This window comes from Nannobrachium achirus (genome assembly GCF_963921795.1).
Source record: "Nannobrachium achirus genome assembly, chromosome: 9".
In the NCBI taxonomy this organism is placed as follows: domain Eukaryota; kingdom Metazoa; phylum Chordata; class Actinopteri; order Myctophiformes; family Myctophidae; genus Nannobrachium; species Nannobrachium achirus.
This window is the reverse complement of record NC_137818.1, coordinates 39,060,716-39,084,770: the sequence shown is the minus strand read 5'-3', so window position 1 is coordinate 39,084,770 and position 24,055 is coordinate 39,060,716. Positions and strand designations below refer to the sequence as shown.

At 41.1% G+C, this 24,055-nt stretch overlaps 3 protein-coding genes and 1 pseudogene across 4 annotated transcripts; all 4 read left to right on the top strand.

The window, feature by feature from the left end:
• Positions 1 to 290: 290 nt before the first annotated feature.
• On the top strand, positions 291 to 5,437 carry ccn5 (cellular communication network factor 5). The gene is made up of 5 exons (XM_080733045.1): positions 291 to 392; positions 1,708 to 1,924; positions 2,877 to 3,125; positions 4,530 to 4,786; positions 4,892 to 5,437. Exons 1-5 carry the CDS (start codon positions 330 to 332, stop codon positions 5,177 to 5,179), a joined length of 1,074 nt encoding a protein of 357 aa, XP_080589171.1. The 5' UTR covers positions 291 to 329; the 3' UTR covers positions 5,180 to 5,437.
• An 8,058-nt stretch (positions 5,438 to 13,495) lies between these two features.
• On the top strand, positions 13,496 to 14,497 carry LOC308290836 (P2Y purinoceptor 1-like; the record flags this gene model as incomplete). Its single annotated transcript, XM_080732748.1, has 1 exon — positions 13,496 to 14,497. The coding sequence occupies one exon, from the start codon at positions 13,496 to 13,498 to the stop codon at positions 14,495 to 14,497; it is 1,002 nt and encodes a 333-aa protein (XP_080588874.1).
• Positions 14,498 to 17,301: 2,804 nt separating this feature from the next.
• Positions 17,302 to 18,280, top strand: LOC308290835 (P2Y purinoceptor 1-like; annotated as a pseudogene). The gene has a single exon. The product of its transcript is annotated as a P2Y purinoceptor 1-like (transcript).
• Positions 18,281 to 22,288: 4,008 nt separating this feature from the next.
• LOC308290834 (P2Y purinoceptor 1-like) lies at positions 22,289 to 23,299 on the top strand (the record flags this gene model as incomplete). The annotated part of the gene is made up of 1 exon (XM_080732747.1): positions 22,289 to 23,299. One exon carries the CDS (start codon positions 22,289 to 22,291, stop codon positions 23,297 to 23,299), a length of 1,011 nt encoding a protein of 336 aa, XP_080588873.1.
• Positions 23,300 to 24,055: the final 756 nt, after the last annotated feature.

The following is a 24,055-nucleotide window of genomic DNA, read 5'->3' as shown; positions in this document are numbered from 1 at the left end:
ACCGGGTAAGCTTAGAACACCAAAAGAGTGGAAAGAAGGGAGGGGGGGTGAAGAGAAAAAAGAGGGAGGTGTGGTGGGTGGGTGAGTGAGTGTCTGGAAGTGGAATTGGGCAGCAGGGAGCAGGAATGTGAAACATTTCTGATGCTGCTCCAGTGGCTGTTTACACGGCAGTCAGCCTGTGACATCAGAGTACGGACTTTATAAATGTCAGCGGTGCACAAGAATGAGCATTGAGCAAACAGCTGTACTGCTAGCGCCAGCATTGCACTCACACAGATCAGTTAGCCAGATAGACAGACTGAGCAGCTCCACCAACAACACGAGGCCCCATGGACCGACCACTCTGTGACAATGTGATAGCCTTGGCTTTACTGCTTTGCATGGGTGCACAGGTGAGGCCACTCTCTGTCTTCATTACTTGTGAATGGGATCATGTCTCTGTGTGTGTGTGTGTGTGTGTGTGTGTGTGTGTGTGTGTGTGTGTGTGTGTGTGTGTGTGTGTGTGTGTGTGTGTGTGTGTGTGTGTGTGTGTGTGTGTGTGTTCGGTGGGGGTCTGTGATGTCTTCTTTAACATGGAGCTTATGTATTATTGTGTTATTTTTACTTTGGGATTGTAAACAACATTTAGGTGAATGTTTGCACTCTCAGTGTTGAATAGGCCACACTGAGTGAGGATTGTGTGTGATGGTAACACAGTTATCGACAGTAGTATTGTTTGTATTTATGTGAGCGTTAAGATGGCCAATGCACTTATCCTGTTTTCTGATAGATATAGGTTTAGTAGAAACAAAGTGAGAATGATACAATTCTTCACCCCCCCCCCCCCCCCCCCCCCATACAGCTGGTGAACCCGTTATATGGGATGCTAAAGTCATTGAGGGGATTACCCTATTCTTCCGTTCTGAATAACTCAGACTGGGACCATCCAGACAGTCCGTGGGTTGGTTCCATCAGACACGCTATTGAAAACTGGGCCCTGATTAGACAGTGCTGGATACAATGTTTCCTAGTACTATCTGCTCTCACAAAAGAGAGGCAGTTTGATATTGATAAAATAAATCTACCCTGGATGATGATGATGATGATGATGATGATGATGATGATGATGATGATGATGATGATGGTGATGATGGTGATGGTGATGGTGAAGAAGATGATGATGATGTTGATGATGATGATGATGATGATGACAGTTGGTGGTGGTGGTGGTGGCAGCAGCAGTGGTGGTCTTTGTGATGATTACAGATAATAATCCTGATTAAGGTAACAATGGTGAACATTAGAATTGGTGGTATCAATATCATCATCATGATAAAAAACATACATTTTGTGATGTTTCCACATCACAGAATAATCGCATTGAGTAAATCTAAGACAGCTTGAATGAGGGGATAATATATAGATGATTAAATAAGAAAAATAGGTTGCGCATCAGCATTGGGGTTTCTCAGTGGAGTGCTTGAAAAATATACATATAAGTATACATAAAAAGTAGGAATTAAAAATTCCAAAAAGGTAGCACATCCAAAACTTTAAATCAGGGGAGGACAAAGTACTCATATTTCCACCTTTTTATTGGCACACACCAACAAGAACGTTTTGGATATTATATAGATGATCTTGACAACAACTAAGCCACTCCCTGCCCATTTTCCAAGCTTCCTATCCTCTGACTCTGGCCTTGTGTGTGCATGTTATCCCTGCCAGGTTATATGTCAGCAGTGTGAGCAGCCATGCCAGTGCACCAGTCCAGTCCCCCAGTGTCCCACGGGTGTCCCCCTGGTTCTCGATGGCTGCCAGTGTTGCCAGATGTGTGCAAGACAAGTAGGCGAGCCCTGCAGCAAGGCGTTTCCCTGTGACAGCCAGAGAGGTCTACAGTGTGACTACAGCGCAAGCTTCCCTGGAGAGTCCGGGGAGTGTGTCAGTGAGTGCCAGTCTCCCCTGACCACTGATCAATCCGGCTGTTGCTGTCCATGGGAAAAGCTATAGTAGCGTACCCAGGGGGGTCAATCTGCTATTGAAAAATAGCAGATCTACAAGCTCACAGCGTGGCACTGAGTGCCGCACTGCAAGCTTGTAGATCTGCTATTTTTTAAAAGTTGTAAAAATGTGTGCAAATCTTTGAATATATGTGTTTGTTAAGCAAACATGTGTAACTCAGAATTTTGCTTCTGGGGGGTCCCTGGATCTAAACATTTTGGGATGGGGGTCCGTGGCCAAATACATATCATTTTGGGGGTCCTTCACATGAAAAATTTGAGCACCACTGACATAGAAACATAGCTTTTTCAAAAAACCTTGGAAGGATTTTAAATATTCAAAGACTTGCACAAATGTTCTAGATTTTTCAAAAATAGCAGATCTACAAGCTTTTCAATAGTTAAAGCACAAAGAGTTCGGTGGGCCCAGAATTCGGTGCGACACCCCTGAGTGTACCCTGGGAGGCTGACAGAGCCCCCCTGGGTCCCAATTACAAACAGACAGTCGTGTTTAGGGCCTGTTCATCCGAGCATGGCGGGCGCGGCTGGGCTTTGACTCCAAAATGTCTCAGCTTCTATTTTAAGGGCTCATGTTGACACACCTCCTCTAATGACTGCCTTTTGAGCATGATAGATTGCAGAGACAACACACATGGATTGAAAAACAGACTCCTCGTCTTCTCCATGGAGAGGCCTGGTTTCCCATAAAACCTAACCATTGGCAGGGACAGCCACTCCAGTGTCCTCATCTTTTCCTCTGTTCTTTCCTCTCTATTCCCTCCCTGGGCCTCCCCATTTCACTTCCTAATTGGGTTTTCCGAATGCATTCAAGTCTCCAGTTAACCCTATCCTGGTTCCAAAAACTAAGTAGAGGTCTGTGCTCTTAATGTTCCACAGGTCAGGAGGATCTGAGCTGTGAGGTCAACGGAGTCACTTATCATGACGGTCAGGCGTTCCAGCCCTCCTGCGATACCTACTGCCGCTGTAGGGGTGGAGGGGTGAGCTGTGTTCCAGCATGCTCACTGGAGGTCCGTCTCCCAACTCCAGACTGCCCCAACCCACAACACATTCTGCTACCGGGGAAGTGCTGCAAGGAGTGGGTCTGTGAGAACCTGGAAAACACTGTTATTCAGGATGCAATCACAGGTAGATGAATGGATGGATGGTTACACTGTTTAGGACAGGAAGGGAGGGACACATCAACTGTCCTCTCAGCCATGTTTTTGTTTTGTTTTTGCTTATAAAAACAGAGAGATTTATCGATAGGTTGAAAAGACCAGCTTTGATATGGATCCTCACATGTAAGATGCAATAAGATTACCCTGGATTACCTGGGTAGAAATGTCTACCACTGAGCTATGACAGAACACCCACTTGGGTATTGCGTTTCAGGCAGTATCACTTTTCAACCAATAGTGGTCCTACCCGATCACAGGAGCTACATTTCTTAATGGAAGAATGGGAGTCCAGTCCACCTCCATCCACTGCAGATTATTCAAAATAAGGTTTTGCCCCCCCCAAGATCCCAAACATCTTCCTGATTACAGCCAGATTGACATTTACAAGACATTTCTCGATGTCATTGCGATACTGAAGCCAGATGTTTTTTCATGCATCACTGGATGCCTCAATAACAAACGTTACTCACCCTTCATCAATCTGTGAGACAATATTATGCTTCCTACATTTATATGAGGTTTGTCACTGATGGTCATGTCTGGAAGCTTTTATTGGAGTATTTTCTGCGTTTCATTGGGGTGTGTCTGGCCAAATGAAAACTCTCCAAGTCCAAATATAACCAGCATTTTGCCGGAAAAGTCAGAACACGATGTCCTTTTCCCAGCCACCCTGTTTCTTAAAGTTTCATAACAACACCCGCAGCTGAGCTATGTAACAATTAAATGCATCGAGCCAAGTGGGGACTGCAAAAGGAGCATAGGAAAATAAAACCACTTTAAGAGCATCTGGAATTCCTGACACTGTCTGAGTTAAACTACATGTCAATAGTTATGGAACATCGTGTTCTGCTTGGGAATCTTTTTTTAAATCTGAATTCATGACCTAAGAAGAATGCTATACAATGCCAGAGGATGAGATGATCATTATTTCTTGTATATTTTGAGACGTTATCTTGGATGAAACACGATAATATTCTTAAAATGGTCCTGTCTTTTAAGCCAGCTGAGAGTCACTGAAACACAGTGACCGTTGTGAGTTGTTATAGGCAAACACACGTCAGATGAGGTCAGCATCTCAACAGAGAACACAGAGTAACATAATTCTGTAAGGTCCCCATTCACATGCTGCTGGTTTATTGCGCAATTGACTATTTTTAATCACCCGGCACTGCTGCTAATGTAATAATACCCAGAGCTCTCCCCACCCAGTGTTTTTGAAAAACTGTACATTTCCTATCTCTGAGTATGTCATCAGACATACATGGACAACAGGACTAATGTATAATTACGCAGTGCAAAAAATAGTGAATGAACATACCGGTATGTGAATTTGATTCTTATTCTAATTGTGCTTTTACTCATATTCTTCTAGCCTCGAGAACTGAGCGGCCACCAAAGTGGCCAGCTTTCCCAGGGAGCCACCATCCCAATCAACTGGTCCCACATGTCCCCTCCACCCCCACCTGTACGGAAAGGAGCACTGAGTGGAGTGCTTGTTCCCGGACCTGTGGGGCCGGCGTCTCAACACGCGTGTCCAACCAAAACCCAGCATGCAGGCTGGAGATGCAGATGAGGCTTTGCAAGGTTCGGCCTTGTCATATGGTCCAGCCACACCATATGAAACCTATGGTGAGCTACACAACATGGACTTCAAACTCCTTCCTCTTCAACTTGTGCCCCTTGTTTGCTTTCTGTTCTCATCAATCTCTGCTTTCATATGTCCTTTTCCTCCAGTGGGGACGCCGTGGGCATTGCAAGGCCAACTACAGGTCCCCCACACCCATTCGGCTTATTCACCAGGGCTGTTACAGCACCCAGCACTACCAGCTCCGGTACTGCGGACAGTGTACCGACTCCCGCTGCTGTACCCCTTACCACACGCACACCGCTGAGGTGGCCTTCCGCTGCCCTACTGGCAGACTGCTGCGGCGGGCTGTGATGATGATCCACTCCTGTGTCTGTCATTACAACTGCCCCAGCCGAGCATATACCAACCCTGCCCTGTGGGGATTCAGGCCCTGACTGGCCCAAAGCACTAACTGACTTATTGACTCAATCGTGTCCAATCAGGACACGATAGACAGGTATGTGTAATCTGTTCCAGCTGGAACCAGCAGGGTGTTGTCTTACACTGTAAAGTTTCGAGCGTTCACTTAAATCTAAGAGTTAAATGAACACTCAGGATTTTACTGAGTAGCATTAGACTTGGTAAAGGTACATTAAGTAGCTGGTAATGAACTGTGACCACATTGGGATGAAAAAACCCAGCGTGACAAACTTCGTCTGCACTAAGAATTCACTGCACCAGTCCTGTCCCCTCCTGCACCTTGTGAAGAAACGATGAAGGGACATTTCCTTAATAATCATTTCAGCGTTCTAAAAAATACTCTATACTCCAGTCTAAATACTATACAGACTGTGGAAGACACTTGACCATGAACGTTATTTGGTCGTGACAATGTTAGCTTTGAAGACATATTTACGCTAATGTAAATAAATAAATAAATAGTGTGTGTGTGTGTGTGTGTGTGTGTGTGTGTGTGTGTGTGTGTGTGTGTGTGTGTGTGTGTGTGTACGCGCGCTGTGTGTGTGTGTGTGTGTGTGTGTGTGTGTGTGTGTGTGTGTGTGTGTGTGTGTGTGTGTGTGTGTGTGTGTGTGTGTGTGTGCGTGCGTGCGTGCGTGCGTGCGTGCGTGCGTGCGTGCGTGCGTGCGTGCGTGTGTATATAATGTTAGGAGGACTTTAGGAGCGTATATCAAACAGATGTGTGTAATCGTTTGATACAAATTCGTCTCATACTGTAAGTGTACAATGACACCAACCTATGTGTTGACAGATACTGTATACAGATATGTTTAAATGTTATTTGTAATTTGTATATTTCTTTGTATATGTTAATAGCCACATTGCACTTGTTTTCTCTTGGTTGTTGTTTTTGTTTCTTTTTTTCTTTTTTCTAGTTTGTTGTACATATTTTTCATCATAGCTTTTGAGATTTCACGCAGGATACATTTTACTAACAATGTTTATTTTGTTTGCTGACAATATCGGGGCTTTTATGTCACAGTATTCCGTTTTTTTTGTGTCAATATGTTTTATATTTTCCTTGTTCATAGTTAATCCATGATATTTGTATTATGTTCTGCTGTCAGAGTTGTAATTTGACCCCAGTTTACAGCACTGTATATAAGGCTCCCTTTTTCTATATTGTGACTTGTTTCATTCATCACTTAAATTTGCACAATGACTCAGATATTGTTTTGCCGTGTTCGTCCTGCAACAAATGAAAACAATTTTAAGAAAATAAAAAATGAAAAATACTTGTATTTATTGTGTTCCCCCACCCACCCACACATAGACGGTGAGCCACTGGGGTTAGTCGGTATCAACTGAGGGGATTAATGCTCATAGTGATTTTTGTCATGGTATACATGTCTAGAGTTAGAAAATATGTGATAGCCTTGCACTAGTGGTAGCTTTATGGGTGCTATCATGCATTTTATTTTATAACACTAGGCGAAAATGACATGGGTCATTGTATGAAAACATACTACTTAACCCCCTTATACAAACGTTTTTCAACTACTTCTGAGACCTCTAGGCATGCTTAAGAACATACTAAAAATGTGGGAATTCATCATTTTCAAGATGTGTCCAAGATAGCTGACTGGACTTAAATTGCGTTGTGATACTGTTCAAATATAGAAAGGTGATATTGGTTATCTAACCCAAGGTTTTAGGGTTCAATGAATGTGGCTGAATCAGTGAAATTACCATCAGTTATTGCTATGAAAACCGGCACATCTTGTCCGTATCTCTGTCACGCCTGACACTGTGGTTCCCCTGACACATCACAGTGTGTCACAGGTCTATGGGTGTGTCGCTCTGACATCATGCTCTGACATCACTGTGATGTCAGGGGAACCACCAACGTAATCCTTTTTATGCCCATATGGAGATCCCTAATGTCATCAATATTAAGCATTAACAGGAGGTGTAGAATCTATTTCTAATGTTATAATTTATATTCAATTGCCAGTCAGTCTTAGGCCTATGTGCTAAAGGTCAGGTCAAGGTCTCTCACACCTTATCACTCCTTATCCAGGTGTCCAAGCAGGCAGCAGCTATGGTCACTGGTTGACATGTAGAGTATTCACCTCACGATTGACATGACACAATTGTTGACACGTTGCAGGTATGCTGGAATCAGCTAGAACAGCTCTATAATGTAATTGAGCAACCCGATGGGATGCATGTTATAGTCATTCCTCAGATGCATTGAAATACTGTTGCAAAGTTCAGCACTGGAAATGCATGCGTTTGCATAATGGAGGGCTGACAGGCAAGTTCAGTGGTAATAGTCTTGAGTGTATCAGCTGCACTCTGAAGTGGTTTCTTCTATCACCTGGACCAAAGACATTTGAACAGATACAGCAGCAGTCTACCTGTGCATCCGACTGCTGATTTTGGGTAGACAACTTAATTCTTCCTATACTTCACATCCACCAGTTTGAATGTGCAGGGAGAGACCTTGACAATAAGTTGTCACCTTTTCTCTCAGGACACACATGATGAAGCACTTCTTCAGTGCTGGTCATGTGCAGTATGCTTGATATCTCACCCAGTGCCTGCTGAGATGCATGTATTCCATGCCAGAGGCTAAGTTAGACTTTGTGTCAGCACCATGATGGATTCTGGATCACTGTCTCTGCTCACCGTCTGAGGAGCAGACTGCCATAAAGAGCAGGAATGATGCTGTCATGATGCATGTGGGTGGAGTTGACTGATGCCTTCCCCAAAATGTGCAAAAACAGTAGTAGGGAGTCTAAGCACTGGTGTGTCTTGGTCGTAAAAGATTAGGGTGTATCCACACACACAGAATGATCACTGCCCTCATCTCTTCAATCCCATTATTGGCTAAATAATGTTGTGAATGTTGTGAATAGTAATGTCCTTTACACACATAATATGTCATCCTGAAGAGCAAGAACATTTAGCAGAGGCTGTTGAGCATGGTGGACACCTTCAGTGCTGATGATAGATACTGCATTTAGTCATGATGAGGCAGACATCACCAAGACTTCCTAAATTCCTATGAGCCTTACATCCTTACTGTGTGCCAGTCAGGAGGATGTGGTGGGTGGATACATGTTGCCATCTTATTATATAGTGTTACTATTATTATTATGAATACCAGTTCTGTGACATGATAATGACAGTTTTCACAAACACTTAACCCATTTAGTGCTCCAGACATGAAAGGGTTAAAAGTCCAAGCTGCCGGCCGCCCGCGGCCAGTCTCTTATTTTGAAGGCCGGAAGTAGATCGCGCTCACAATGGACGACTACCGGCTCCGCCCCCTCCAAAAGCTGCCTCCGCCACTATCACAGCGCGCCGCTATTGGCTTCATTCACTTCAATGGGAAATACGGCGGATTGTACACACATTTTACACATTAAATATTAATTCCGTTTTGGACCCAGAGCTTCGAAATCTCTTCCAATCCATCAACAAGGCCTGGATCTGCATTGGAAAAAATATTTAGACCTTTACACTTTTAAAACAATACGACATAGGAATATATAAGGTCGCAGCAGAGGAATAAGGAACATGTCCATGGTTGCTGGACCACAGAAAGCCGTTTCAAACCAATTTAAATATGAATGGACTGTATTGGCCTAAACGACAATAACCCATGACTACAAACACCTTATTTGTTATGTTAAATAGCAACTGATATGTAATGTACGTCTGTGAATGTCTGAATGAACAGGGGTAGCGACGCGAAGTGTTGTATTTCAACTCTGCTTTCGACTGCAGGCTGTGGGTAGGGGTGTCACAAGGGGGGGAAAAGTGGGACTGACTTACCAGGGCCCACGGTGGAAGGGCCTTAATTATTTTAGACTTTATCGATTGAAAAATAGCAGATATACAAGCTCATAGCGCGGCACTGAGTGCCACGCTGCGAGCTTGTAGATTTGCTATTTTTGAAATCCCACGATGAAGAACATTCATGTGGGCCCACAGCGAATCCTTGTACCCAGGGCCCAGAATTTGATGCGACACCCTCTCCCTCTGCGGCTCGGCAGTCAGGAATCGCGAACATTTCACGCCAGAGATATCAAATGTTATAGATAAGATTTATAAGCAATCGGCATGATAAGAAACATGTAGCCTACATTTGAAGCAGTTTATTCTGGTTGGTTGTTTGTGTAATGGAGAGTAATAGCCTCTAAACTAATCAGTGAAAAGTGAAAACGGCTCTGTATAGGTCCAGCAGACAGGCGATTTCCTCATTCTGCTGTTGCGTCCTTATATATTCATTTGTCGTATTGTTTTAGAAGTTTAAAGGTCTACATATTTTTCCAATGCATATCCAGGCCTTTGTTGACGGATTGGACGAGATTTCGAAGCTCTGGGTCCAAAACGGAATTCATATTTAATGTGTAAAATCCGCTGTATATCCATTCAAGTGAATGGTGCGGCTGTGATTCTCGTCGGAGGTCTCGGCGGAGAGGTGGGGGCGGAGCTCCCGGTAGTCATGAATTCCTTACTTGACGATGTTTGAGATTTACCCGGAAGTGTTGTCGTCCAAAGCGTAAACAGTAATGGAGGATCGATGCCTTTCAGCTTGTACTATTTTAGCGAGAATCCAATGCCATCGATCCTTGGCATCAAAGGTGTTTTTTTGAGAAAATGGACATCAAAGATGAGAAAGACAGTTGGCTTCCATGTTAAGGGATCACTATTGTGTGCACATGGATGCGCGATGATGATGAATCTGCGAGTCCACCCGTGCCAGCACTTTTCAACGGACGGTACGTAGCCCTTGCCAGCTTTACTGTATATACAGTAAATATCGTGCGTATACTCGGGATCCGCTACAAATGAGTTTTAATTAAGTGAAAGATGAATATTCATCAAGTTGTTTCCATTTGTTGTTCTCCCAGAGGTCAAAAGTAACCTTGACCTGACCTTAACATGTGAGACTGACCATTTAAAAATAATGGATTCTACACGTATGAAAACCCAAAAATTTGATTACACAGAGGTTGTCTATACTAGGACAAGCGGATCAAATAGTGGGCATTTTGGATATGTTCTAACACACTTGCAATATATTTAGTTTAATGAATTTCACAATATATTTCTTTAGAATCTATGTATGTAAACATGGTTTAAAATGTTTTGGTTATTTATAAAGGAACCCTTTGTGTTACACCTTTCATGAAAACAAAAGTACATCTTATGTAATGTAGTCTAGTCACTACAGTATGTTGTCACTGCCTGTAATATGTACCATTTCTATAGATGATACTTTTAACAACTTTTTGAAAAACATGTAGTCTGAGCTTTATCCTTGCCATTTTTCAATACTAAAGGGAGAATCATCAGTTTGAAGTAGAATGTTCCATTTGGATTTTGAAAACTGTGTTTTGGCATGTGGTTATAAATGAAGTGATAACACAGAAAGCTACCCCACACGCAATGCTATCACATATTTCCTAGTACTAGGTATGTATACCTTCCCAAAAGTCACTATGAGAATCATTCCCCCCAAATGATACTGATGACCCCATATCTGTCTCAGTCTGTGTTTTGCTCATGGGCAGCAACACAACAGTCTCCAGGGGAACATTATTTGTGTGGCCTGAACTTTACATTGAGGCTATAATGTCCTAAACAACCTGTAAGAAATGAAGAAGTCATTATTCATGATTAACAGACCTTCCCATTGATAGATGCAAATTCACCAGTGTCATTGTATTGAGTTTCCTCTTACATTTGTTGACGTTACATCAGTTAAGGTTAGGCTGCTTGGCATTCCTCAAATGGGAAGTTAAAGCATTAGACTAGTTCACTATTCTTTCAAAGCATTCATCGTTCATCTTCCTCTTTTGCCACTTTAAGTTTTCCAACAAGCTGTAGAACAGATGCAGTCTGACAATGAACTACAATGACTGAGGACGTGCATGTCAACGTACAATGAAAAACATGTAGTCTGAGCTTTATCCTTGCCATTTTTCAAAGACAGAGGGTCAATACTACGGGAGAATCATCAGTTTGAAGTAGAATGTTCCATTCGGATTTTGAAAACAGTTTTTTGGCATGTTGTTATAAAAGGATAGATAGCACAGAGAAAGCTACCACAGAAGCAATGCTATCACATTTTTCCTATCACTAGAGATGTATACCTACCCAAACATCACTATGAGGATTAATCCCCCCAAATGATACCGAGGACCCCATATGTGTGGTCCTAGCTCAGCGTCTAACACATACGCACGCACGCACGCGCGCACACACACACACACACACACACACACACACACACACACACACACACACACACACACACACACACACACACACACACACACACACACACACACACACACACACACACACACACACACACACACACACACACATGATTCTAACCATGTGTCTGTGCTGAACACATCCAACACCAGGATCTTTTCAATCTGATCACATTGGTTTTAAATAGACACTGACACCTAGTGGCCACCATTGGATCTACTGTTATCTGTAGATATCTGTCATCTGACACATTATAAGCTGCCTGTACCGTAACCAGAAGTGCAAAATTAAAATCTGATCCTGAATTTGTCTTCTGCATTCAAGTAGATGTTTTTTAAAGCAATGTCACTATAATTTGGTTTCAAAACAGTGTGCACAGCCTGACATCCTTGTGACGGGGATGTCAGGCCCCGTCACAGCCCTGACATGATTATGACCATGTGACATGGTAGGCTACTGACCATGACACTGACCATGATGCTGACCATGATACTTTCATGACATTGATATGCAAACGTGATACTGTCATGATACTGATACTGACATGATTCTGACCATGAGACTGTCATGATACTGACCATGAATAGCTCCAATGCAATAATTCGATTCATCAGTCCACTTATTTTGGAATTTACCATCTTCAACAAATTTAAGTGATTTGGCTCATTTGGAGATAATTGGATATCTGAATACTGCTGATGATATTCAGACATACATTATTTGTTGTCAAAACAAAAAGTCATTAGGCTATTTGTGACTTTCTGACTAATTGAAGCACAGCCTAGTAGTTGATAAGTAGTCTTTATTATCAAAGAAGCAGCCTATATTATTATTATTACCCTTTATTATTATTATTATTTAAGCACTGTAGTCGTGTCAAGTTATAGTGATGCCTTCCTCTATTCTTATCAATGAAACATTCACATAGGCATAGAAATCATCTGCCTTGTCAGAACTATTTTCATATAGGGCAAATAAATGTATGCAGATGCAACTCGTACAACTCTGTTTGCAGATTGCTTTGTCCTTTTATGACAAACTTCAACCAAAAGATGGCGCTGTTGGAGGGTTTAAGTGAGTCTGTGTATATTCTCTCTAGGAGAAGAGTCACTGACTCAAGCACCTGTGGTCATTTCAACCACCTCTGTTCAAACCTTAAACCATCAAACTGGTCAAAAGAGGAGAGGTATGTCTGGAACAGGGATTCCATGTAGGCTACTGTAAATGGCTTCATAAATGATATTAGTTCCCCTTCCTGTATTAAAATTGACTAATGGGAGTGGTGGCACTTCATCAACAGAGATGGGCAGAATTTGAAAAAAAGAAAAAAGAAAAAAAAAAAGGATTTCAAATACTTGTATTTCAAATACTGCCCATCTCTGCATGTAAAGCAGTAGGATATGATGGAAGTCTCAGAAGAATGTCCTTTAAGATAATCACTGCAGACTTATGGTTCTATGTCTGCATGCAGGTTGCACGCAGTGTGACATTCTCCTCCTTGTTGAACCTTGATGTATACTGTACAGGAAACTGATACAATGCTAGCTTCCTCCTCTTCAAATACTTTGCATCTTTTAAAATGATATACAACTTGATGGAGAAAGGCTCATATTGGAGAGCAACTTTGTAATTTCTCCCCTCAGGTATAATGCATTTGAGTTATGCATTGCAACAATGTGATATATTCAAACTTAACTTCCTATTTATAGAACTGTCTTTGCCAAAGTATGTCAGGTGGCATTTCCTGCTTACAGAAAATGTGGAACAGCCTGTTTGAGTTGTTGCAGAGGCTGTGGTTTTGTGATGTCTGTATAGGTGAGATTTTTGATTCCTGTTCGGAACAGGAATCGTTGTTGCAGAGGCTGTGGTTTTGTGATGTCTGTATAGGTGAGATTTTTGATTCCTGTTCGGAACAGGAATCGAAAATCTCACCTCTACAGACATCACAAAACCACAGCCTCTGCAACAACTCAAACAGCAGCAACTTATTGTTTTGAGTAGAGCTTATAGGAGGCACAATGAGGAACATTTCATGTCAACAAATTAGCTTTGACTTTCCACAACAGTTCTTACCCTCTGTTTATATTGCAGTATTCATCGTTGGTCTGATTGCAAATGGCTTTGGATTGAAATCCTTATTCCATAACTGGGAAAAACTGGGGAACGTCAACATTTTTGTTTTCAACCTTGGACTAGCAGATATTTTGTATTTGCTCACACTCCCGTTTCTGGTTGTCTACCATGCTTTGGGGAGTAAATGGATCTTTGGACACGTATTCTGCAAGATAACAAGATTCTGCTTCAACTTGAACTTGTATGGCAGCATTGGTTTCCTCACTTGTATAAGTGTTTATCGTTACCTGGCAATTGTCCATCCGATGAGAGTAATGGGAAGAATAACTCAGGCACACTCTGTGATTATAACAGTTATGGTCTGGGTCTTGGTGTCCATTCAGATTCTTCCAGACATGTTCTTCACTAAAACACACAACAAGAACAACCAAACAGGTAAATGTTATGAAACTACTTTTAATTTTGATGTCCAAGATTACCTGCCGTACAGTCTTGGATGGACAATGACTGGGTTCTGCATTCCATCACTCATCATACTGGGCTGCTATGGACACGTGATTGTAGTTCTCTGCACCAAACCTAACATTGACACGGTGCTGAAACAGAGATGCTTGAGACTACTGTTCCTCTTGATTGTACTTTTCTCAGTGTGTTACATCCCCTTTCATGTGCTAAAGAACCTCAACTTGAAGGCACGAATCTTGGCAAAGGAACGCCTATGCCAGGATTGGTTTAATGGAGTCTACATTGCTCATCAGATAAGTCGTGGACTTGTGTGTCTGAACAGTGCCATCAACCCACTGATTTATCTCCACGGAAACAAAATACTTCACAAACATCTCAGGCCAAGATTCAAGCGGGTCCGTCAGGGTGTCATGCATGTCTTCCATTGTCATGAGGGAAATTCCACTGGTGTAATCTCAACACAGGTCATTAATGAAGTTTAACACATTTTGTGACTATTTGGCTAATTGTCTCATGTTTTTGCTATCTGTGTTTTTGTCATCACAGTGTACTTTGCAATACAAACTCCCAAATCAATTCTCCAGTTCTAGGCAACACAGAAGGGTATATTACTGTAATGACAATGTTGAAAATGGGTATTTCTCCCCTTTAAGTGAGAACAGCCTCACAGTTCTGGAAACAGTAAAAAACTAAAAACTTGAGGGTTATTGTGTATATACTGTATATATACATTTTATCACCTGTTTTGTGTGTAGAGCACCGTATGGGAGTCTACATGGCCTATTAGTAGTTATTTAACCCAACAGGGTGTTCTTGTGTGGAAGGTATTTTCCCAGCACCACTTGAGACAGGCTGGCAAATGATGAGGCAAAGACCTCAAACATCTCAGGTCTGAGGCCATCAAGAATCCCACGATACTTAACTATAACCCTATTTTTGCCAGTACTCAAAATAGCCATCACTGTAGAGGTTTGTGCCAAACAAACTAGGTGATGCCTAAAACAGAAGTTGTTGAAATTCCCAAATATTGTGAGCTGCCTTTCTTGATGTGGGTGTCTCAACCATTAGCACCTGTCCAAAACAGGACCTAGATACTGTATTCTAGCTTTTATTGCTCCTGTATTGATGATAATTTGTGTTGTATTGTGTTGTATGGAAACATGTGTAGAAGGAAACCAATGTTGGAGCCCTAAGAGGCCAGTCAAGCAAGCAGCAAGCAGGCAGAGCTAGGGGCTTGCTTGGCACTTAAACGTGTTGGCTCTCTTACAGGGAGCTGTGAGAGAGATATGCAGAAGGACAGAGACCTGGAGAAATGCATCTGAGTGATGTCATTGTTTTTCAATAGCAAAGGGGACACCTAATAATGACATCCATTCCAGATGTGTTCTGGCACAAGGGCACATGGTGGACACAACGTGTGGCATGAGCAGCAGGTGTCGAACCTTCTGGAACAAAGGAGGAGTAAAGGCCAGAGGGTGTGTGTGGACCTGAGGTCACTGACCAATTAATCTCTGATGAATATTAATGTATTTGAACCGCCTATATCATCTAAGTTTATCTCTGTGTACACCAACAGTATATGGCTTGTTTGGGGCATTTTCAGAGAGATGTCCACCTGCTAAGCTGACTGCATTCTCTGTCTTTTCCACTGTACGTTTCTGGACTTAGTTCTATGCCTGTGTTTTCTATCTTGTGTGATTAAAACTATCTGTCTGTTACACTTGTCTCATCTCCACTTTGAGGATGTAATGGTACTGGGATTCCCCAAGGGAAAGGATTAAACCTCTACACAGCCATCAAGGTTTTTTGTGTTATCCTTTTAGCATTGCTTGCTTGCAAAATGGTACATGTTGTACTGTTCAATCAATCAATCAATCAATCAATCAATCAATCAATCAATCAATCAATCAATCAATCATTCAATCATTCAATCAATCAATCAATCAATCAGCCATGGGGGGACATGTCCCACCAAAGGTTAGCGTGCGTGCGTGCGTGCGTGCGTGCATGCATGCATGTGTGTGTGCGTGTGTGGTTGGATCAGGAGTTTGGGGTTGGTTTGGGTGTGGTACCACCATGTACTGTTGCACCCCCTCACCATGTAGAAGTGAAAGCTGCTGAATACGCTTGACTAATGCATCGCACAGCAATAATGAAACTGCAAAAAAGTATAGCAAAGCCAAATACAATACATCTCACTTCCCCTTACTCATTACATGGAAAATTACACAATATTGACATACTAACAAGTAACAACTGACAACCAAAGCAATGGTTACGCATTCAAACTCTCTGGGTTCTATCATAGCTAAATGTAAAGTAGGTGGGTGGGTCTACCATTTAAACCTTTAATCGCAATTTTGTTGTCTAACCTCAGTGTGTCGTCATGTCATCAGGTGCTACCAAATCAGTCAGCTCTAGATATGGATCTCGGCGACACTGATGTGAGGGTGAAGGCAATATGTCAGTTGCCAGAAAATGTGTGGGTCTTTGCAGCTATCCAAGAAATAAATATGTCATATTTAAAATGGATTTTTAGCTCTTTGAATGTGCCCCACATCACTGGTATAGACTGACCATATTATAGCATCCTAGAGTGTGCCAATGTGATGGAGAAGGATGCTCCCAGGATCACACATACACTACAGTTACTGTATTGTTTATTGCTGTGTTCTTTTTTTAAACAAATCCAATAGATTGTATTGATTCCTAACCAAGCAAAGCCTTGAAAAAAGGAAAATCAGCATCCACTGAGTTTTAATAGACAAAAGGAAGTGCACTTCTGCCGTCAATGTAAACAAAACTGTCCTTCTCAAATTAGGTGAAACAGATGGTGGCAGGTGAGACATCTACAGCTTATTCAATTCTACAGCTGACTTGAATGCCAGGCTTAAAAGTAACAACAACCTTCATAGAAATGTAATGGTGGAGTCAAAAGTCAATATTTGTCTTTGAAATAAAAACAGAACTTTTCTTTTTTATAATGTTTTGTCCACTAGTGGTTCAAAGGATGGCAGACACTGGACAGTGTTAGTCAAACTAATCACATCCAGTTGGATGTGGCTTTTAGTTTTGTATCCATTTGGAACACATCCTTTGTTATAAAAAGAAATGCACAGATTAAGTGGAAATTATTACGAAAGCTTTTATTATGAGGAACTTGGCTTCTACCCCAACTTTCCTGAAAATGAGGAACAAGAAATGTTGAAAAACCTCAACTCCATGACTCAAAACACCACAGCTGCTAAAGCAACATCATTAGCACCAACCATCATCAACAAACAGAATGAGGAATATTTCTTGTCAAAAGGTTAGCTTTGACTTTTCACATCAATTCTTACCTGGAGTTTATATCACAGTATTCATAGTTGGTGTGATTGCAAATGGCTTTGGGTTGAAATCCTTGTTCCACAACTGGAAGAAACTGATGCTCATTAACATTTTTGTTTTAAACCTTGGAATAGCAGATATTTTGTATTTGCTCACACTCCCATTTTTGGTTACCTACCATGCTTTGGGGAGTAAATGGATCTTTGGAGATGTCTTCTGCAAGATAACAAGATTCTGCTTCAACTTGAACTTGTATGGCAGCATTGGTTTCCTCACTTGTATAAGTGTTTATCATTACCTGGCTGTTGTCCACCCAGTGAGGATAATGGCAAGAATAACTCGGTCCCACTCTGTGATTATAACGGTAATTGTCTGGGTCTTGGTGTGTGTTCAGATTGTTCCAGACATGTTCTACACTAAAACATATAAAAGCCAAACAGGGAAATGTTATGAAACTACATCTAAGTTTTATATCGAAGATTACCTGAAATACAAGTCTTGGATGGACAGTGACTGGGTTCCTCGTTCCATCGCTCATCATACTCGGCTGCTATGGACATGTGATAGTATTTCTTTGCACAAGAAAAAGAGTTGACATGGTACAAAAGCAGAGATGCTTGAAACTACTGTTCATTTTGATTTTACTTTTCTCAGTGTGTTACATTCCCTCATACTCAAGAACCTCAACATGAAGACAAGAATACTGGCAAAGGAACGCCTGTGCCAGGATTGGTTTAATGGAGTCTACATTGCTCATCAGATAAGTCGTGGACTTGTGTGTCTGAAGTGCCATCAACCCACTCATTTATCTCCACGGAACCGAGGAGCTTCACAAGCAGCTGAGGCGCGTCTCCCAGATGATCAGTGGTGGTCGCAAGCAGTCAAATCCAAGCAACATCACAATGCAACCGGTTGATGGGGATGAAAGTCCTTAACTGTAAGTCCATGTTTCTGGACAAGGGCTCCATGAAGACTACTGTTAATGTACTTATTCATTGCCTTTTGAATATGCAGCCCTTTTTTATGACACATATTGTTACTGAGCTTTTCTCTTGACAAAAACAGATGTCCATCAGCATCATAATATGAAAATATGTATCTATAGATGCCTCTTATCTCTAATTGTAAGTAAATGTATACATTTACTGTATATAAATACACACATACTGCATGTACATACAGTACTAGTGCTTCCCAATTTGGGTCATGCCTATTCCTGTTTGCCCATAGAACTGTGTGTAGATATTTGGTATATTACTGTATCTGTATTTGAATTAGGCAACATTTAATCATGTACTGCAGATGAACACAGTATACTGTACGTAGTAATTGTGTTCATCCTCAATCATCCTCAATAATCACTTTTGTTTTTAGTGACTTGTTTTTCTCAAATAATAAATACTAGTCCTTTGCCTGGAGGGTGTGCACATGTGCACAGTATCTAAGGGATTGAATGTAGGAGTCTCAGAAGTAAAGTTTGAGTGCCCGTTGGGCAGATCTTTATGCCCATATTATATATGGTGTTCCAAGTTGGAGTGCCCATTGGGCAGATCTTTATGCCCGTACATGGTGTTCGTGTCCAGGCCAGTCTGTGATGTCAGTACTATGACGTAGCATGCAGACAGACGGTTACCATGGCCGCGAAAATGTGTATCAATGATGTCAGCATGCAGATGGTCAGACGGACGGATGGTCTGACAGACAATGTTAGCTTTGAAGACATATTTACGCTAATGTAAATAATAGTGTGTGTGTGTGTGTGTGTGTGCGTGCGTGCGTGCGTGCGTGCGTGTGTGTGTCTGTATATAATGTTACTGATCTGTAAGGAGGACTTTAAGAGCGTATATCAAACAGGTGTGTAATCGTTTGATACAAATTCGTCTCATACTGTAAGTGTACAATGACACCAACCTATGTGTTGACAGATACTGTATACAGATATGTTTAAATGTGATTTGTAATTTGTATATTTCTTTGTATTATGTTAATAGCCAGATGACATTGCACTTGTTTTCTCTTGGTTGTTGTTTTTGTTTCTTTTTTTCCTAGTTTGTTGTACATATTTTTCATCATAGCTTTTGAGATGTAATACAATTGTTTGCATTATTTCACGCAGGCTACATTTTACTAACAATGTTTATTTTGTTTGCTGACAATATCTGGGCTTTTTTGTCAGAGTATTCCGTTTTTTTTCGTGTCAATATGTTTTATATTTTCCTTATTCATAGTTAATCCATGATATTTGTATTATGTTCTGCTGTCAGAGTTGTAATTTGACCCCAGTTTACAGCACTGTATATAAGGCTCCCTTTTTCTATATTGTGAGTTGTTTCATTCATCACTTAATTTTGCACAATGACTCAGATATTTTTTTGCCATGTTCGTCCTGCAACAAATTAAAACAATTTTAAGAAAATAAAAAATGAAAAATACTTGTATTTATTGTGTTCCTAATCCCCCCCCCCCCCCCCCCCCCCCCCCCCCACACACACACACACACACACACACACACACACATGATTCTTCTGACCATCTGTGTCTGTGCTGAACACATCCAACACCAGGATCTTTTCAATCTGATCACATTGGTTTTAAATAGACACTGACACCTAGTGGCCACCACTGGATCTACTGCCTGTACCATAACCAGAAGTGCAAAATTTAAATCTGATCCTGAATTTGTCTTCTGCATTCAAGTAGATTTCTTTTAAAAGCAAGGTCACTCCTATAACTAATATCCAAGACTGTACATGACTAATTTAAAAGTAGTCCCATTTTGGTGAATAATTTGGTTTAAAAACAGTGTGCACAGCCTGACATCCTTGTGACGGGGATGTCAGGCCCTGTCACAGCCCTGTGACATAATGATACTGTCATGATACTAACCATGATACTGACCATGTGTACTGACATGATATTGGCCATGATACTGACATGATTCTGACCATGAGACTGACATGATTCTGACCATGAGACTGACATGATTCTGACCCATGAGACTGACATGATTCTGACCATGAGACTGACATGGTAGGCTACTGACCATGATGCTGACCATGATACTTTCATGATATTGATATACTGACCATGATGCTGACCATGATACTGTCATGATACTGATACTGACATGATTCTGACCATGAGACTGTCATGATACTGATACTGACATGATTCTGACCATGAGACTGTCATGATACCGATACTGACATGATTCTGACCATGAGACTGTCATGACACTGACCATGAATAGCTCCAATGCAATAATTCGATTCTATTGATTCATCAGTCCACTTATTTTGGAATTTACCGTCTACACATTTAAGTGATTTGGCTCATTTGGAGATAATTGGATATCTGAATACTGCAGACATACATTATTTGTTGTCAAAAAGTCATTAGGCTATTTGTGACTTTCTGACTAATTGAAGCACAGCCTAGTAGTTGATAAGTAGTGTCTTTATTATCAAAGAAGCAGCCTATATTATTATTATTATACCCTTATTATTATTACACTTTATTATTATTATTATTTAAGCACTGCAGTCGTGTCAAGTTATAGTGATGCCTTCCTCTATTCTTATCAATGAAACGTTCACATAGGCATAGAAATCATCTGCCTTGTCAGAACTATTTTCATATAAATAAATGCATGCAGATGCAACTCATACAACTCTGTTTGCAGATTGCTTTGTCCTTTTATGACAAACTTCAACCAAAAGATGGTGCTGTTGGAGTGTTTACTAAGTGAGTCTGTGTATAATTCTCTCTAGGGGTTTGTCCATAACTCTATGGGTTTGTCTAGAAGAGTCACTGATTCAAGCACCTGTGGTCATTTCAACCACCTCTGTTCAAACCTTAAACCATCAAACTGGTCAAAAGAGGAGAGGAATGTCTGGAACAGGGATTCCATGTAGGCTACTGTAAATGGCTTCATAAATGATATTAGTTCCCCTTCCTGTATTAAAATTGACTAATGGGAGTGGAGAGTTCTGAAAAAAAAAAAAAAGTATTTCAAATACGTATTTCAAAAACTTGTATTTCAAATACTGCTCGCATCTCTGCATGTAAAGCAGTAGGATATGATGGAAGTCTCAGAAGAATGTCCTCAAAGATAATCACTGCAGACTTGGTTGGTTCTATGTCTGCATGCAGGTTGCACAAGGTGACCCCTTGCTTGTGGTGTTGGGAGATTAGCTGCAAGATGACTTACTTTGTAATACGGACACCAAAATTGTGTCACTTGAGGATAATGGGGATTAAATAATTGAGATTAATAGTTTAGACTTTATACCCATAACTGTAGTTATTTAAGCCTAGAGTGTTCATTTTTCCACGCTTCTTTCATGTGTTCTATTTTAAAGTGTGACCTTCTCCTCCTTGTTGAACCTTGATATATACAGGAAACTGATACAATGCTAGCCTCCTCCTCTTCAAACACTTCTTTGCATCTTTTAAAATGATATACTTGATGGAGAAAGGCTCATATTGGAGAGCAACTTTGTAATTTCTCCCCTCAGGTATAATGCATTTGAGTTATGCATTGCAACAATGTGATATATTCAAACTTAACTTGCTATTTACCAGTAAGACTCCCTAATCGGGAGATAAGCGACCGTCAGGTCGCAGCGTGATTTTAGGGCAAAATGTGTAGGAGCAGTGTCCAAAAATGTGGTTCAAAAAATCGGCCTGATGGTGGCGCTATATGGGACATCCATATTGATGAGATGAGTGTAGACATACTGTGTACCGATTTGTGTGATTTTAGGGCAAAATCAGAACTGTCTTTGCCAAAGTATGTGCAGGTGGCATTTCCTGCTTACAGAAAATGTGACAAACAGGAATCGAAACTCTCACCTCTACAGACATCACAAAACCACAGCCTCTGCAACAACTCAAACAGCAGCAACTTATTATTTATCAGAGGAGAGCTTATAGGAGGCACAATGAGGAACATTTCATGTCAACGAATTAGCTTTGACTTTCCACAACAGTTCTTACCCTGTGTTTATAGTGCAGTATTCATCGTTGGTCTGATTGCAAATGGCTTTGGATTGAAATCCTTATTCCATAACTGGGGAAAACTGGGGAACGTCAACATTTTTGTTTTCAACCTTGGACTAGCAGATATTTTGTATTTGCTCACACTCCCGTTTCTGGTTGTCTACCATGCTTTGGGGAGTAAATGGATCTTGGGACACTTTGGACACGTATTCTGCAAGATAACAAGATTCTGCTTCAACTTGAACTTGTATGGCAGCATTGGTTTCCTCACTTGTATAAGTGTTTATCGTTACCTGGCAATTGTCCATCCGATGAGAGTAATGGGAAGAATAACTCAGGCACACTCTGTGATTATAACAGTTATGGTCTGGGTCTTGGTGTCCATTCAGATTCTTCCAGACATGTTCTTCACTAAAACAGACAACATGAACAACCAAACAGGTAAATGTTATGAAACTACTTCTAAGTTTGATGTCCAAGATTACCTGCCGTACAGTCTTGGATGGACAATGACTGGGTTCTGCATTCCATCACTCATCATACTGGGCTGCTATGGACACATGATTGTAGTTCTCTGCACCAAACCTAACATTGACACGGTGCTGAAACAGAGATGCTTGAGACTGCTGTTCCTCTTGATTGTACTTTTCTCAGTGTGTTACATCCCCTTTCATGTGCTAAAGAACCTCAACTTGAAGGCACGGATTTTGGAAAAGGAACACCTATGCCAGGATTGGTTTAATGGAGTCTACATTGCTCATCAGATAAGTCGTGGACTTGTGTGTCTGAACAGTGCCATCAACCCACTGATTTATCTCCACGGAAACAAAATACTTCACAAACATCTCAGGCCAAGATTCAAGCGGGTCCGTCAGGGTGTCATGCATGTCTTCCATTGTCATGAGGGAAATTCCACTGGTGTAATCTCAACACAGGTCATTAATGAAGTTTAACACATTTTGTGACTATTTGGCTAATTGTCTCATGTTTTTGCTATCTGTGTTTTTGTCATCACAGTGTACTTTGCAATACAAACTCCCAAATCAATTCTCCAGTTCTAGGCAACACAGAAGGGTATATTACTGTAATGACAATGTTGAAAATGGGTATTTCTCCCCTTTAAGTGAGAACAGCCTCACAGTTCTGGAAACAGTAAAAAACTAAAAACTTGAGGGTTATTGTGTATATACTGTATATATACATTGTATCACCTGTTTTGTGTGTAGAGCACCGTATGGGAGTCCCCATGGCCTATTAGTAGTTATTTAACCCAACAGGGTGTTCTTGTGTGGAAGGTATTTTCCCAGCACCACTTGAGACAGGCTGGGAAATGATGAGGCAAAGACCTCAAACATCTCAGGTCTGAGGCCATCAAGAATCCCAAGAGACTTAACTAACTATAACCCTATTTTTGCCAGTACTCAAAATAGCCATCACTGTAGGGGTTTGTGCTCAAACAAACTAGGTGATGCCTAAAACAGAAGTTGTTGAAATTCCCAAATATTGTGAGCTGCCTTTCTTGATGTGGGTGTCTCAACCAGCACCTGTCCAAAACAGGACCTAGATACTGTATTCTAGCTTTTATTGCTCCTGTATTGATGATAATTTGTGTTGTATTGTATTGTCTTTATGGTGAATTGAATACACAATGGAAACATGCAGAAGGAAACCAATTTTGGAGCCCCAAGAGGCCAGTCAAGCAAGCTTGC

What these genes read in the sequence shown, in the direction of transcription:
- ccn5 (XM_080733045.1), top strand. Translation starts at nt 330, where the DNA reads ATGGACCGACCACTCTGTGACAATGTGATAGCCTTGGCTTTACTGCTT. An exon ending in AGAGTCCGGGGAGTGTGTCA is followed by an intron (nt 1,925 to 2,876) that starts GTGAGTGCCAGT and finishes AATGTTCCACAG; the next exon opens with GTCAGGAGGATCTGAGCTGT. An exon ending in TATTCAGGATGCAATCACAG is followed by an intron (nt 3,126 to 4,529) that starts GTAGATGAATGG and finishes ATATTCTTCTAG; the next exon opens with CCTCGAGAACTGAGCGGCCA.